The following is a 13753-nucleotide window of genomic DNA, read 5'->3' on the forward strand; positions in this document are numbered from 1 at the left end:
GAATTTCATTAAGTTTGGCCAGGCACGGTGGCTCATGCCTGTAATCCCAGCACTTTGGGAGGCCAAGGTGGGCGGATCACTTGAGGTCAGGAGTTTAAAACTAGGATGGCCAACATGGTGAAACCCCATCTCTACTAAAAATACTAAAATTAGCCAGGTGTGGTGGTGTGTGCCTACAATCCCAACTATTTGAGAGGCCGAGGCAGGAGAATTGCTTGAACCAAGGAGGTAAAAGTTACAGTGAGCCAAGATTGCACCACTGCACTCCAGCCCAGCCTGGGCGACAAGAGCGAAACTCTGTCTCAAAAAAAAAAAAAAAAAAAAAAATTCATTCAGTTTTATGGCTGATAATATTCCTTTGTATGAGTATACAACATTTTGCTTTTCCATTCATCCATTTATGGTGCATTTGGGTTGTTTGTACCTTTTGGCTCTTGCAAATAATGCATCAACATTGATATACAAATATCTGAGCCCCTGCTATTGATTATCTGGGATATGTACCTACAGGTGGAATGCAGAATCATATAGTAATTCTATGATTATTTTCATAAGAACTTCTATACTGTAGTCCACAGCAGCTGCGTCATTTTACATTCCTACCAGCAATGCGCAAGAGTTCCAATTTATTCACGTAATCACTAACTCTTCTTAATTTTTGTTTTAATAGTAGCCATCCTAATGACTGTGAGGTGGTATCCCCTTGTAGTTTTGATTTGCATTTCCCTAACAATTAGTGATATTGGGCATTTTTTTCATGTGCTTATTGGCCATTTGTATATCTTCTTGGAGAAGTGCCTATATTAATCATTTGCACGATTTTAAATTTTGTTGTTTGGTTTCAGTTGCTGTTGAATTGGAGGAATCCTTTATATATTCTGGATATTAATTCATACATGATTTGTAAATATTTTTTCCCATTACATATAACATATGCCAGACAGGGTGCTATAAGGGTATAAGGATGGCAAGACTGGGCAGAAGGAGAAGATGACCTGCAATTCAGTTGTACCTGAGGCCTTGCTCCATTTTACTGAGAGCTCTGCAGGAAGATGACCTTTCACAAGTCCAGCAATTGAAGCAAGGTTGCTAGCCTTTGTATCTCTGCGTCTACCAGTCATTGGCTGCACATGCCACCGGAAGAGAGGGTATAACCTGAGAAAGAAGCTTTTTCTGCCTTTTCTGGTATCCTTTGGTGCACAAGTGTTTTAATATGACGTTCATTTTATCTACTTTTTCTTTTGTTGCCTGCGATTTTGGTGTCCTATCCACAAAATTATTGTCAAATTCGATGTCATGAAGTTTTTTCTCTATTTTTTTTCTAAGAGTTTTATAGTTGAACTAACATGTTTAGGTCTTTGATCCATTTTGAGCTTATTATGGTATACAGTGTAAGGGAAGGATCCAGCATCAATCTTATTCATGTGAATATCCAGTTTTCTCAACACCATTTGTTGAAAAGTCTGTCCTTTGTCTATTGAATGGTCTTGGCACCCATGTGTGATTAATTGATCATTTCCTGAGGATTTATTTCTGGATCTCTGTTCTCTTTTACGGATCTATATGTGTGTATTTATGCCACACAGTTTTTCATTACTGAAACTTTTCAGTAAGTTTTGAATTTATAAAGAATGAGTCCTCTAATTTCATCCTTCCTTTCAAAAGATTGTTTTGGCCATTTGGGTCTCGGAAGGTTCTACATGAATTTTAGGATGCATTTTTCTACTTCTGCAAAAAAAAAAAAAAAAAAAGTTATCAGGATTTTGATAGAAATTGCATTGAATCTGGAGATTGTTTGTAACAACAATAGTAAGTTTCTCAATCCATGAACATGGGATATATTCCTATTTATTTATGTCTTCTTTAATTTTTCAGCAATTTTTAGTTTTCAGTGTAAGAGACTTTTAACTTATTGGTTAAGTCTATTCCTATGCATTTTACTCTTTTTGATGCTATATAAATTGAATTGTTTTCTTAATTTCCTTTTGGGGGGTTTTATTGTTAGTGTATAGAAGTGTAACTGATTTTTTAAAAGAAAAAATAGATCAATCTATTAATTTCCCTATACCTTGCACAATATGAACAGAATAGATGAATAAAAATTCAAGAAAAATTAAGAGGAAAATAATAAATCCAGAGAAGAGATAAGTCTATAGAAAAACTCACTTTGATTAACTTGGAAAGTGCCACAACATTACCACTAAGCTTCTTAGAATCTATATTAACTATGAGATCTGACTTCATATCAAATGCAACTATCTTTTCCAAATAGAAGTCAGGGTCCAAGCAACCTGACTGAGTGAATATTCAGGGATATAAAACTGGATCATGGTTATAATTTGCTAGGATGCTGCCTTTTTTGTCATTGTTGTTATATTGTCATTCTCTGCCTGGAGAAAAAAAAATGGGATGGTTGCTATAGTGGTTATAGTAGAGTCAAGAGACAGATGACTTGGTCTCCAGCACCATCGAGTTATGGGAGGATAGGGAAAAAGAACTCCTAGTCAGGGCTGTGAAGGTATTACATAGAAGGCCATATTGGTGACCAAACTAGTTCAAATCTATGCATATCAGTCAACTTTGTGCTTGATATTTTGTGGTTTTTCCTACTCAGAGACATGCTGAGCAGCAACTATGGCTCATGGGATATTGGCAGATCTCATTTTAAATACAGGGGTGGCACTCTTTTTTTAAATGTAGAAGTAGCAAAGTCTATGTGAATTAGTCACTTTTTCATGGTGCCAGAGTCCATGGAAACTTGACTTACATCCAGGAATCACACAGCTGGTTTCCATGTTTATTTTTGTTTCTTTGTTTTTTAATGTAAGCATTTATAGTTTGTATGGCCTCCAGTTCCCCTGTTTTCTATCTTTGTGCTGACTGAGAGAACAGAGTGCCTTAACCAAACTGAGTTGCTGTTCAAGGCCAGCTTTATGCCTTCTCCTACAGGCTTGGACACAAGCCAGGGCCTGGAAGGTGCCAAGGAACATTCCAAGACACTGATAAAGTGCTTTAAGTTGTTGCCCAAAACCGAAAGGTCAAGCATCTTGCTAAACACGTAGAAAGTAGCCCTGGCCCTGAGCCAAATTCTTTAAACACTCTGTAAACCAACTCCCTCCTTATAGCCATACCCAGGTAGAACATCTTTTTTGCTATCCATCACAAGGACACCACAACTCTCATATGTAAATTTTCCTAACAAATGTTTTGGATTGTTATCTAGGGCTTCTTTCTTTGGAATCCCAATTGGCTCTACCTCAGGGTGATGTGGGACAGTCCACTATAAGAGCTCCTCAGCCACCACTTTTGGGGCAACACTGACCATTAGCTCCAAGGACAGAACATAGCTATAAATTTCCCCCTGAACACTGCTTTTGCTGGGCCCCATGAGTTTTTGTATAGTGTTTTCTTTGTTCTCACTCATCTCTAAGCATTTTCTAAATTCTCTCTTTTTTTTTTTTTTTTTTTTTTTTGAGACGGAGTCTCACTCTGTCTCCCGGGCTGGAGTGCAGTGGCCGGATCTCAACTCACTGTAAGCTCCGCCTCCCGGGTTCACGCCATTCTCCTGCCTCAGCCTCCCGAGTAGCTGGGACTACAGGCGCCCGCCATCTCGCCTGGCTAGTTTTTTGTATTTTTTAATAGAGACGGGGTTTCACCGTGTAGGCCAGGATGGTCTCGATCTCCTGACCTCGTGATCCACCCGTCTCGGCCTCCCAAAGTGCTGGGATTACAGGCTTGAGCCACCACGCCCGGCCCCAGCATTTTCTAAATTCTCTTATGATTTCTTCATTTAGCCATTAGTTAAGAGTGTGTAGTTTAATTTCTGCAAATTTGTGAATTTTCCAGGTTTTCTCCTGTTAATGATACCTAAATTTATCCAATTATGGTTAGAAAAGGTAGTTTATCTTTTCAAATCTTCTGAGATTTAATTTATAGCCTAAAATATGGTTCATCCTGGAAGATGTCCCATGTGCACGTGAAAAGAGTGTGTACTCTGTTTTTTGTTGATTAGTGTTCTGCATATGTTAGTTAGATATAATTGGTTTATTGTGTTATTTAAGGTGTCTATATCCTTATTGATCTTCTGTCTGGTGGTTCTATTCATTAATGAGAGTAGGCTATTAAAATATCCAACTATTATTATAGAATTGTTTCTTTAATTCTGTCAGTTTTTTCTTCATCTATTTTGAGGATCTGCTATTAGATGTGTAAATGTTTTTACTTTTTACATCTCCATTCCGAATTGAACCTTTTATTAATATGTAATATTCTTTGCTTCTTCTAAATTTTCTTGATTTAAGGTCTATTTTATCTGATATTAGTGTAGCCGCCCTTATACCCCATTTGATTACTAAATGCATGAAATATCTTTTTTTCCATCCTTTCATTTTCAGTCTACTTATGTCTTTTGGATCTAAAGTGAGTCTCCTGGAGATGGCATCTAGTTGAATCATTTTTTTTTTAAATTCATTCTGCTAATCTCTGTCTTTTGATTAGAGAGTTTAATGTGTTTATATTTAAAGTACTTATAAGGAGAAACTTATTCCATCATTTTGCTATTTTTTCTATATGCCTTATAGCTTTTATATCCCCAATTTCCTGTATTACTTTTTTTTTTTTTTTTTTTTTTTTTTTTTTGAGATTGAGTCTCACTCTGTCACCCAGGCTGGAGTACTGTGGCACAATCTCAGCTCATTGTAACCTCCGCCTCCTGGGTTCTAGTGATTCTTCTGCCTCAGTTTTCAGAGTAGCTGAGATTACAGGCTGATGCCAGCATACCAGGCTAATTGTTTTTTCCTATATTTTTAGTAGAGACAGATTTCACCATATTGGCCAGGCTGGTCTTGAACTCCTGACCTCAAGTGATCCACCTGTCTCAGCCTCCCAAAGTGCTGAGATTACAGATGTGAGCCACCACGCCCAGCCAGCATTACTATTTTCCTTTGTATTTAGTTGATTTTTTTGTAGTAAGACATTTAAATTCCTTTCTCGTTTTCTTTTGTAAATATTCTATAACTATTTTCTTTGTAGTTATCAGACAGTACATTTAATATACTAATGTTATAATACTAATTTGAATTTATATCAACTTAACTTCAGGAACATAAAAAACTCTGCTCCTTTACAGCTCCATCACCACCCCTTTCAGTTGCTGATGTCACAAAATTACATCTTTATACACTATGTGCCCAAAACGTAATTATTTTAAATGCATTAAAATTTTAAATTACATAGAAAACAAAATGTAACAAACTTTTGTTACGATACTATTAGCTTTTATAATTCCCTATGTATTGACCTTTATTGAGATCTTTACTTCTTATGGCATTAACTTATTGTCCGGTGTCTTTTCATTTCACCTTATAGGACTTCCTTGAGCATTTCCTACAGGACAGGTCTATTGACAACAAACTCCATCAGCTTTCATTTATCTGATAATGTCTTAATTTCTTCTTCACTCTTGAAATAGTTTTACCAGATGCAAGATTCTTGTTTGACAGTTTTCTTCATTTAACAGTTTTGAGGGTGGATGGGGAAAGGCTTTTCTTCTGGTTCAGCCCGCTGCCTCTGGTTGCTGAAGTTTCTGATATCTGCTGATAATCTTCAGAGATTTTTTTTAACGTGATCCATGGCTTCTGTCTTCCTGATTTCAAGATTCTCTCTCTGTGTTTGGCTTTTGCCAAATTTATAATAACATGTCTTGATGTGGGTCTCTTTGAGTTCATTTTACTTAGAGTTCATTGGGCTCCTGGATGTTTCTATTAATCAAATTCGGAAAGTTTTCAATCATTATTTCTTCAAATTATCTCTCTGCCCTTTTCTTTCTTCTCCTTCTTGAATACTGAAATGTATACATTAAGTCCACTTGATGGTATTCCGAAGGTTCCTTAGGCTCTGTTTACATTTCTTTGATCTTTTTTCTTTTTTTCTTTTTTTGATCTTTTTTCTTTTTTTCTTTTTTTGATCTTTTTTCTTTCTGTTCCTCGGACTAAATAATTGCCATTGTCCTACAGTAAAGTTAATTAATCGTTTCTTCTGCCTATTCAAACATGACTTTTTTTTTTTTTTTTTTTTGAGATGGAGTCTTGCTCTGTCGCCCAGGCTGGAGTGCCGTGGTGCAATCTCGACTCACTGCAAGCTCTGCCTCCCGGGTTCACACCATTCTCCTGCCTCAGCCTCTTGAGTAGCTGGTACTACAGGCGCCCGCCACCACACCCGGCTAATTTTTTGTATTTTTAGTAGAGACAGGATTTCACCGTGTTAGCCAGAATGGTCTAGATCTCCTGACCTCATGATCTACCTGCCTCGGCCTCCCAAAGTGTTGGGATTACAGGCGTGAGCCACCACGCCCAGCCTCAAACATGACTTTCAATCCTACTAGTTAATACTTTATTTCAGTTATTGTACTTTTCCACTCTATAATTTTTTTGTTTCCCTTTAGAGTTTTCTACCTCTTATTGATATTTCCATTTTGTTTGTACATCATTTTCTTGACTTCTTCCACCTCTCCCTTTAGTTTTTAAAGCATCGTTAAGACAATATTTTAAGGTATTTTTCTAGTGTATCTGCCTTCATGTCTTTTTCAGTACAGTTTCCATTCATTTTTTTTTCTTTCATCCTTTGATGGGTCATACTTTCCTGTCTCCCTCTATGATTCTGAGTTTTATTAAAAACTGGACATTTGACTCTAACAAAGTGGTAATTCTGGAAATTATATTTTCCTCATTCTCCTAGGTTTGCTGCTGTTTGTTACTTTTTATTTATTGTTTTTGTTTTTTGGATTGCTGTCTCTGTGCTTAGGATCAGCGTGGGGTGTGAAAATAAGTTCTTCTCAGGCATTTTCTGAGCCTGTGTCTTGCCCTGAGCATGTGTGGTTACTTTATAATTTTATTTGTGTATGCAGTTGTGTTTTACTGCCCTAATACTTAATGTATGAATCCCAAAAGAGGAAAATGAGAAAAATGAAGGATGGTGTGTAAAGGGAACTAGTCTTTTAAAGCCCCTGTCACTTCAAACAGAGGGGCAGGGGCTCGTGCCATGCCAGGAGTTTAGGGGGCATGAATAGTTTGGAAACACTGTAAATTAATTAGCAATTTAATTTAATTTAATTTGATAGCCTTTTCTCTGGTTCTTAGCTTATGTGCACCTCAGTGCAAATCAACAGAAGGGTTTGACTAATTGGTAAAGCAACATTTATTGCAGTCTCTGGTTTGGGGATGAATGCGGAAAGGCTTTGCTTCTGGTTCAGCCTTACTCTGGAACAAGATATACATATGGCTCTACAGGTTAAACAAAGCCAAAACATCATGGTGGCCATGCTCCTTGGAGTTCCTGGTTAAGGAGAAGAGCATCTCATATTCTAATACTCCTCCAAATTGTGTGGCTCTAGAATTTTATTTCTAACTTCTTTATCCCCAAGATCATTAAAACTGAATTATGGAAGCTGTTATCCCAATGTCCTACCACTGGTCTGACAGCTATAATTTTGTAGCCCTTTAGGAAAAAAATAATCTTGGTAGGACTCTTAGAAGCGTGGCTTGGAGGACTGCAGGTTTGCCATCTCATCCATGGATGTGTAGTGGGATGGATGACTTGGCTGTTTACTCAAGGCAATTTTTGTTATTAGGTGAGGTCAAGAATTGGCTACTGTCCTCAATTTGATGCCTTGCTGGAATATATGACTGCTCAGGAAATAATGATTATGTATGCCAGAATATGGGGAGTCTCTGAGCCCCAGATTGAGCTGTATGTGAACAAATGGTTGAATTCACTGGAACTGGAGTCTCATGCTGACAGGCTTATCAACACCTACAGGTGAGTCACTGTGCTACTGCTCTTTTCTGTTGATGCTGCTAACATTGAGGTGCTTCCTTTAGTTCTTGCTGTTTGAAATGAAGCTGACAGCTCTACCTAAGCTCCGCTTCCCACAATTACCTACTTGTGAAACTATCTAATGTTCTGCTAGGCTTCAGATGCCAGTGATAAGGCAAATCAATACAGTTCCACATCTTCCCTTTGCAGAGATGAAACACAAAGTCTTGGTTCTATTTGAACTATATCCTCTGAACCTCAAAAAAAGGAGTGTCTTCTCTTTCTAGGGTCCCTATAGTTCTTTGTCTACCAAGTAAGGAAGAATGTAGGCCCTTTGAATTATGATGTGATTTATGTGACTTGGAAACTGTAACACTCTAAGAACATGGGTAAATAAATGCCACTGATAATGCTGCCAAAATTTACTACATAAAAGTCACTCCTCTATATCTCAAATTTAAATGAATTGATATACACATCTGTAATTGGGCCTGCTACCTAATCAAAGTCACATGTAATCAGCATTGTGGATGTCCATGTTAAGTGTTTGCTGGGACGCTCAGCATTTGGGAAATTTGTACTAACTCTTTGCTATACATAACTGATATGTATAGCCATTTCTTCTCTCACTTTTTCTCTTCGTCTTTGGCCATGAAGTGAAGGAAACAAACGTAGGCTGAATACTGCTATTGCCCTAATGGGAAGGTCTTCAGTCATTTTCCTGGATGAGCCATCAACTGGCATGGACCCAGTAGCCCGACGCCTGCTCTGGAACACAGTGACAAAGACACGCGAAAGTGGAAAAGCCATCGTTATAACCTCCCACAGGTGTGGTTCACTGGGAGGCTTGGTTGAGGGCTAGTGAGAGTTGTAGTGGCTATAAGAGGGAATTATTTAGGCCCAGTGGATAATATTGGACAGTAAACTTGCCTGAGTATGTTAGTTCCTCATTAGGAATTAGGATTCATGTTAATCCTAATAAATCAAATGACTAAAAATCCTCATTGAGTTTAACAAAAAAAGTGAGGAAAAGACAGGACTTCAGAAGATGCTCTATTTGAAAATTGGGCACTATGTTCTTTTTCATTTGAAAAATTCCCACTTCCCATCGATGAGTTTTATGATTGGAAAAATACAACTTCTGATTGAAAATAGGGTCACAAAATTCTGGCTCTGATTGAACTACACGGTGTCCTCCAAAAGAGAACTTTTTATTTTTACCCTTACAACATTCTGCCCTTTTGTTTTGCAAGTATGGAGGAATGTGATGCCCTCTGTACCAGTCTAGCCATCATGGTGCAAGGGAAGTTGATGTGCTTGGGCAGCCCTCAGCATCTCAAGAACAAGTTTGGCAACATTTACATCCTGAAGGTCAAGGTCAAGACTAAAGATAAATTAGAGGATTTTAAACGTTTTGTTACAACAACATTTCCAGGTAAATTAAGCTGTGCTACCTTTGTCAGAAATGTATTAAATCGGCCCGGTGCAGTGGTTGACGCCTGTAATCCCAGCACTTTGGGAGGCTGAGGCGGGCAGGTCACTTGAGCTCAGGAGTTTGAGAAATGTGTTAAATCATATTTGTTGTTCTCACCATCCATATGATTTATGTCTTCAATACTAGTTTTCTGTGAGTTATTGATAGGTATTGATTTTCTATAATGTTCCTTTGGCAATATTTGATACTATAAGTCTCTTGTGGCAGATTATGCTAAGTTTCACAAAAAACAGAGGTTCACACAAACCCTTAAATCACCTAACAAGGCAGTTTTATGTTTGTGCTGTCCATATAAATTAGTTGGGTGCAGTAGCTCACGCCTGTACTTTCAGCAACTTGGCAGGCTGAGTCCAGAGAACTGCTTGAGCCCCAGGGTTTAGGCTGCAATTAGCTATGATTGTGCTGTTGCACTCCAGTCTGGGTGACAGAGCAAGACCCCATCTCTAAAAAAATAATGATAATAAATAAAAACTAAAAATAAATTATATATCTAAAGTCCTATTTTAGCATAATTCTCAATCATTTTCACAGATTATTCATGCCAAATGTTAAGGTTTTTTCCTTCACACTACACATGCAACTTTATGCTTTTGCTGTCTCAGCTAGGATATGGTATTGAAATGCAAATAAGAACGTTGCCAAAGGAACATTATAGAAAATCAATACCTATCAATAACTCACAGAAAACTGGTATTGAAGACATAAATCATATGAATGGTGAGAACAACAAATACAATGTAACACATTTCTCAAGAACGTATTTCTCTCCTTTCAAGAGTAGTTTGGTTTCTGAGTGCCATTTCTTCATGCTAAATTCAGTAAGCACCTCTCTGCCTACATGGAACAGTACAAGAGAGACCATCCATTTCGATCTGTCTCTTATCTCTCTTTCCTTAACCTAAAGCGTGGGCAATGGCAAGGCTTTTAATAATTCTGGCTTTTCATCTTAGTTTGTGGTATTAGGCTGAGCAAAATACCACAGAAGTTCCTGTTGTGTGTTAGGCTAAGGGGTTGAAAATTTGTCTCCTAGGCAATGGAAAATAGCAAAATTGATTACACAGTAAGAATGAAAATCAGGGCCAGGTACAGTGGCTGATGCTTGTAATCCCAGCACTTTGGGAGGCTGAGGTGAGTGGATCACCTGAGGTCAGAAGTTCAAGACCAGCCTGGTCAACATGATGAATCCCCATATCCATTAAAAATACAAAAATTAGCTGTACATGATGGCGTGTACCTGTGGTCTCAGCTACTCAGGAGGCTGAGGCAGGAGAATTACTTGAACCAGAGAGGTGGAGGTTCCAGTGAGCAGAGGTCATGCCATTGCACTTTAGCCTGGGTGACAGAGAGAGACTTCATCTCAAAAAAGCCAGAAGAAAAGAAAATCAGAAAACAGATATGAAATGGATGGTCAAGCATATGTGAAGAACGAGCTGTGTGGAAAAATTATCACCCTGGTGTTGGTCATAGTGTTTATGGTGTGCCCTTGATACATGTAGATGGATATGTCCATTAAGAAGTTGAATATTCACTTATGCATTTGTGTGGCAAATATTTTTGAGGACTTATTGTGTCAGAGTTCGATTTGATGTGATCAATAAATCACTTTAAGAAAGCTCTATAGGCTAAGGCACGGTGGCTCACACCTGTAATCCCAGCACTTTGGAAGGCCAAGGCGGGTGGATCACCAGGTTAGGAGTTTGAGACCAGCCTAGCCAATATAGTGAAACCCCATCTCTACTAAAAATAGAAAAATTAGCCAGGCATGGGGGTGGGTGCCTGTAATCCCAGCTACTCGGGAGGCTGAGGCAGGAGAATCGCTTGAACCCGGAGGTGGAGGTTGCAGTGAGCTGAGATCGTGCCACTGGACTCCAGCCTGGGCAACAGAGGGAGACTCCATCTTAAAAACAAAAACAAAAAGCTCTACACACTTCAAGATAATACAGAAAAACAATTCAACAAAATCAGGTAAACAATAAATTACCCAGACTAGTAACTTAATAGAAACATTGAAATTTCTTCTTAAAAAATCAAACAGAAATCATGGATATGTAATATACAGTGAATAAAATGAAGAATGCAGTAGAAAGCATTAACAGCCGAATTTATCAAGCAGAGAAAACTATCTCAACTCAAATAGGCTTTTTGAAAACATACAGTTAGACAATTAAAAGAAAAATTAAGAGGAATGAAGAAAGCTCATGAGATTTATAGAACAACATCAAAAGAGCCAGTGTTTACATTATTAGAGTTTATGAGGAAGAAGAAAAAACAAATTGTTAGATTATTTAAAGAAATAAAAGCAGAAGATTTTCCAAATATTAAGAAAAACATAAATATCCAGGTACAAGAGGGTCACATATCTGCATTCGGATTCAATACAAACAAGGCTACATCAAGACATTATAATTAAATGATCAAAAATCAAGCACAAAGAGAGGATCCTGAAAGCAGCAAGAGAAAAAACAAAAGCAAATAACATATAAGGGAGATTCCATAAGGCTAGCTACAGATTTCTCAGCAGGGACCTCATGGGCAAGGAGAGAGTGGGATGACATGTTCAAATTACTGAAGAGAAAAAAACCTGCCAACCAAGATACTGTGTCCAATACTATGTTGAATAAGAGTGGTAAGAGAGGACATCCTTGTTCTTGTGCCAGCTTTCAAGGGGAATGCTTCCAGCTTTTGCCCATTCAGTATGATATTGGTGGTGAGCTTGTCATATATGGCTCTTATGAGTTTGAGGTATGTCCCTTCAGTATCTAGTGTATTGAGAATTTTTAACCTGAAGGGATGTTGAATTTTATCGAAGGCCTTTTCTGCATCTATTGAGTTAATCATGTGGTTTTTGTCTTTAGTTCTGTTTATGTGATGAATCACATTTATTGATTTGCATATGTTGAACCAGCCTTGCATCCCAGGGATGAAGCCAACTTGATCATGGTGGACAAGCGTTTTGATGTGTGGGTGGATTCAGTTTGCCAGTATTTTATTGAGGATTTTTGCGTTGATTTTCATCAAGGATATTGGCCTGAAGTTTTCTTTTTTTGTTGTATCTCTGTCTGGTGTTGGTATCAGGATGATGCTGGCCTCATAGAACGAGTTAGGGAGCAGTCCCTCCTTTGGTCACCAGCCTACATGTACCTGTAGGAGGTAGCTGGAGACCTCTGTTGGAAGGTTTCACTCAGGAGGAAAGGGATCAGGGACCCACCCAAAGCAGCAGTCTGGCTGCTTTTTGGTATAGCAGGTGTGCTGTGTTGTGGGGGACCTTTCCTTTTTTGGACTGTCTGTATTCTTCAACGCTGACAGGCTGAAGCGGCTGAGTTGACCAAACCACAGAGATGGCAGCTGCCCCTCCCCCAGGAACTTGGACCCATCTCAGGGAGACTCCAACTCACTGCCATTGGTTGGCTGGGATTCCAAGCCAGTAGGTCTTAACTTGTGACGTGACGTGGAAGTGGGGCCTGCAGAATGTACTGCTTGGCTCCCTGGATTCAGCTTCCTTCCTAGGGATATGTACAGATGGACCTCCCACCTTGCCAAGGATCCCAAGGCTGGAGTATATAAAACTCCTGGGTCTCTGTGTATACCTGAGTGGATGCTCTGTCAAGACTTCACACAGCTCTGTGTATCAGACCCAAGGCCCTGGTGGTGTGGGCTCACGAAGGGATCTCTTGAGCCGGGTTGCAAAGACCCATGAGAAAAGCATGGTTTCCTGGGCAGGGTCTTACAATCACTCGCTGCTTCTCTTGGCTAGGGGTGGGGGTTCCTTTGGTTCCATGGGGCTCCTTGGTGGGCCATCTCCACCCCGTGCTCTTCCTTGTTCTCCATGGGTTGAGTTTTTAGCCAAGTTGATCCCGATGTGAGAACCTGGATATGTCAGCTGAAGGTGCTAAATTCACTCACTCCTCTCCATTCCTCTCCGTGAGTACTGTGAACCACAGCCACTTCTAAGAGGCTGTCTTGGATTGGGTCCCTCTGCAAACATAAGACTTTTAGAAGGCTCAGGTTTTTCCACATTGGGCATGTCAGCTGACAATTTATTGTACCTCAAATCCTGCCTTCAATAATTGCTATGAACTCCACATAATAAGATGATTTCATGAGGAATAAATCTGCTGAAAGCATTAACCGTGTCATGGATACCAAAGAGAGTGGGTTAGCGGGTCATATCTCCTTTCATATTGACCTCCTCTATTCACCCCTCCACAGTATATAATTAAATGTAGTAATATTTTGGCAATTTCAAATGAAGCCTGTAAGATTATTCGCCTGTCCTATTTTCCTTTTTTAGGTAGTGTCTTAAAACATGAGAATCAAGGAATCCTTAACTACTACATTCCTAGCAAGGACAATCGCTGGGGAAAGGTGATGGTAGCAACCTTGCCCTTCTAACACTGCATGTTAAGAGAGCACTAACGATGGGGAGTATTTGGGATTTGGGAATGT

At 38.9% G+C, this 13753-nt stretch overlaps 1 protein-coding gene across 1 annotated transcript in view; it reads left to right on the forward strand.

Annotated features, from left to right (window-relative positions):
- LOC111551179 (ATP-binding cassette sub-family A member 3-like) overlaps positions 1-13753 on the forward strand; it is a 57025-nt gene that overhangs the window by 42812 nt on the left and 460 nt on the right. The window contains exons 7-10 of the mRNA XM_023225018.2: positions 7628-7815; positions 8470-8640; positions 9066-9247; positions 13599-13672. Of these exons, the coding sequence (XP_023080786.2) occupies positions 7628-7815; positions 8470-8640; positions 9066-9247; positions 13599-13672 (615 nt within the window). The remainder of the gene's footprint in view (positions 1-7627; positions 7816-8469; positions 8641-9065; positions 9248-13598; positions 13673-13753) is intronic.

The sequence above is a fragment of the Piliocolobus tephrosceles genome, chromosome 17, assembly GCF_002776525.5.
Source record: "Piliocolobus tephrosceles isolate RC106 chromosome 17, ASM277652v3, whole genome shotgun sequence".
NCBI classification, from domain to species: Eukaryota; Metazoa; Chordata; class Mammalia; order Primates; family Cercopithecidae; genus Piliocolobus; species Piliocolobus tephrosceles.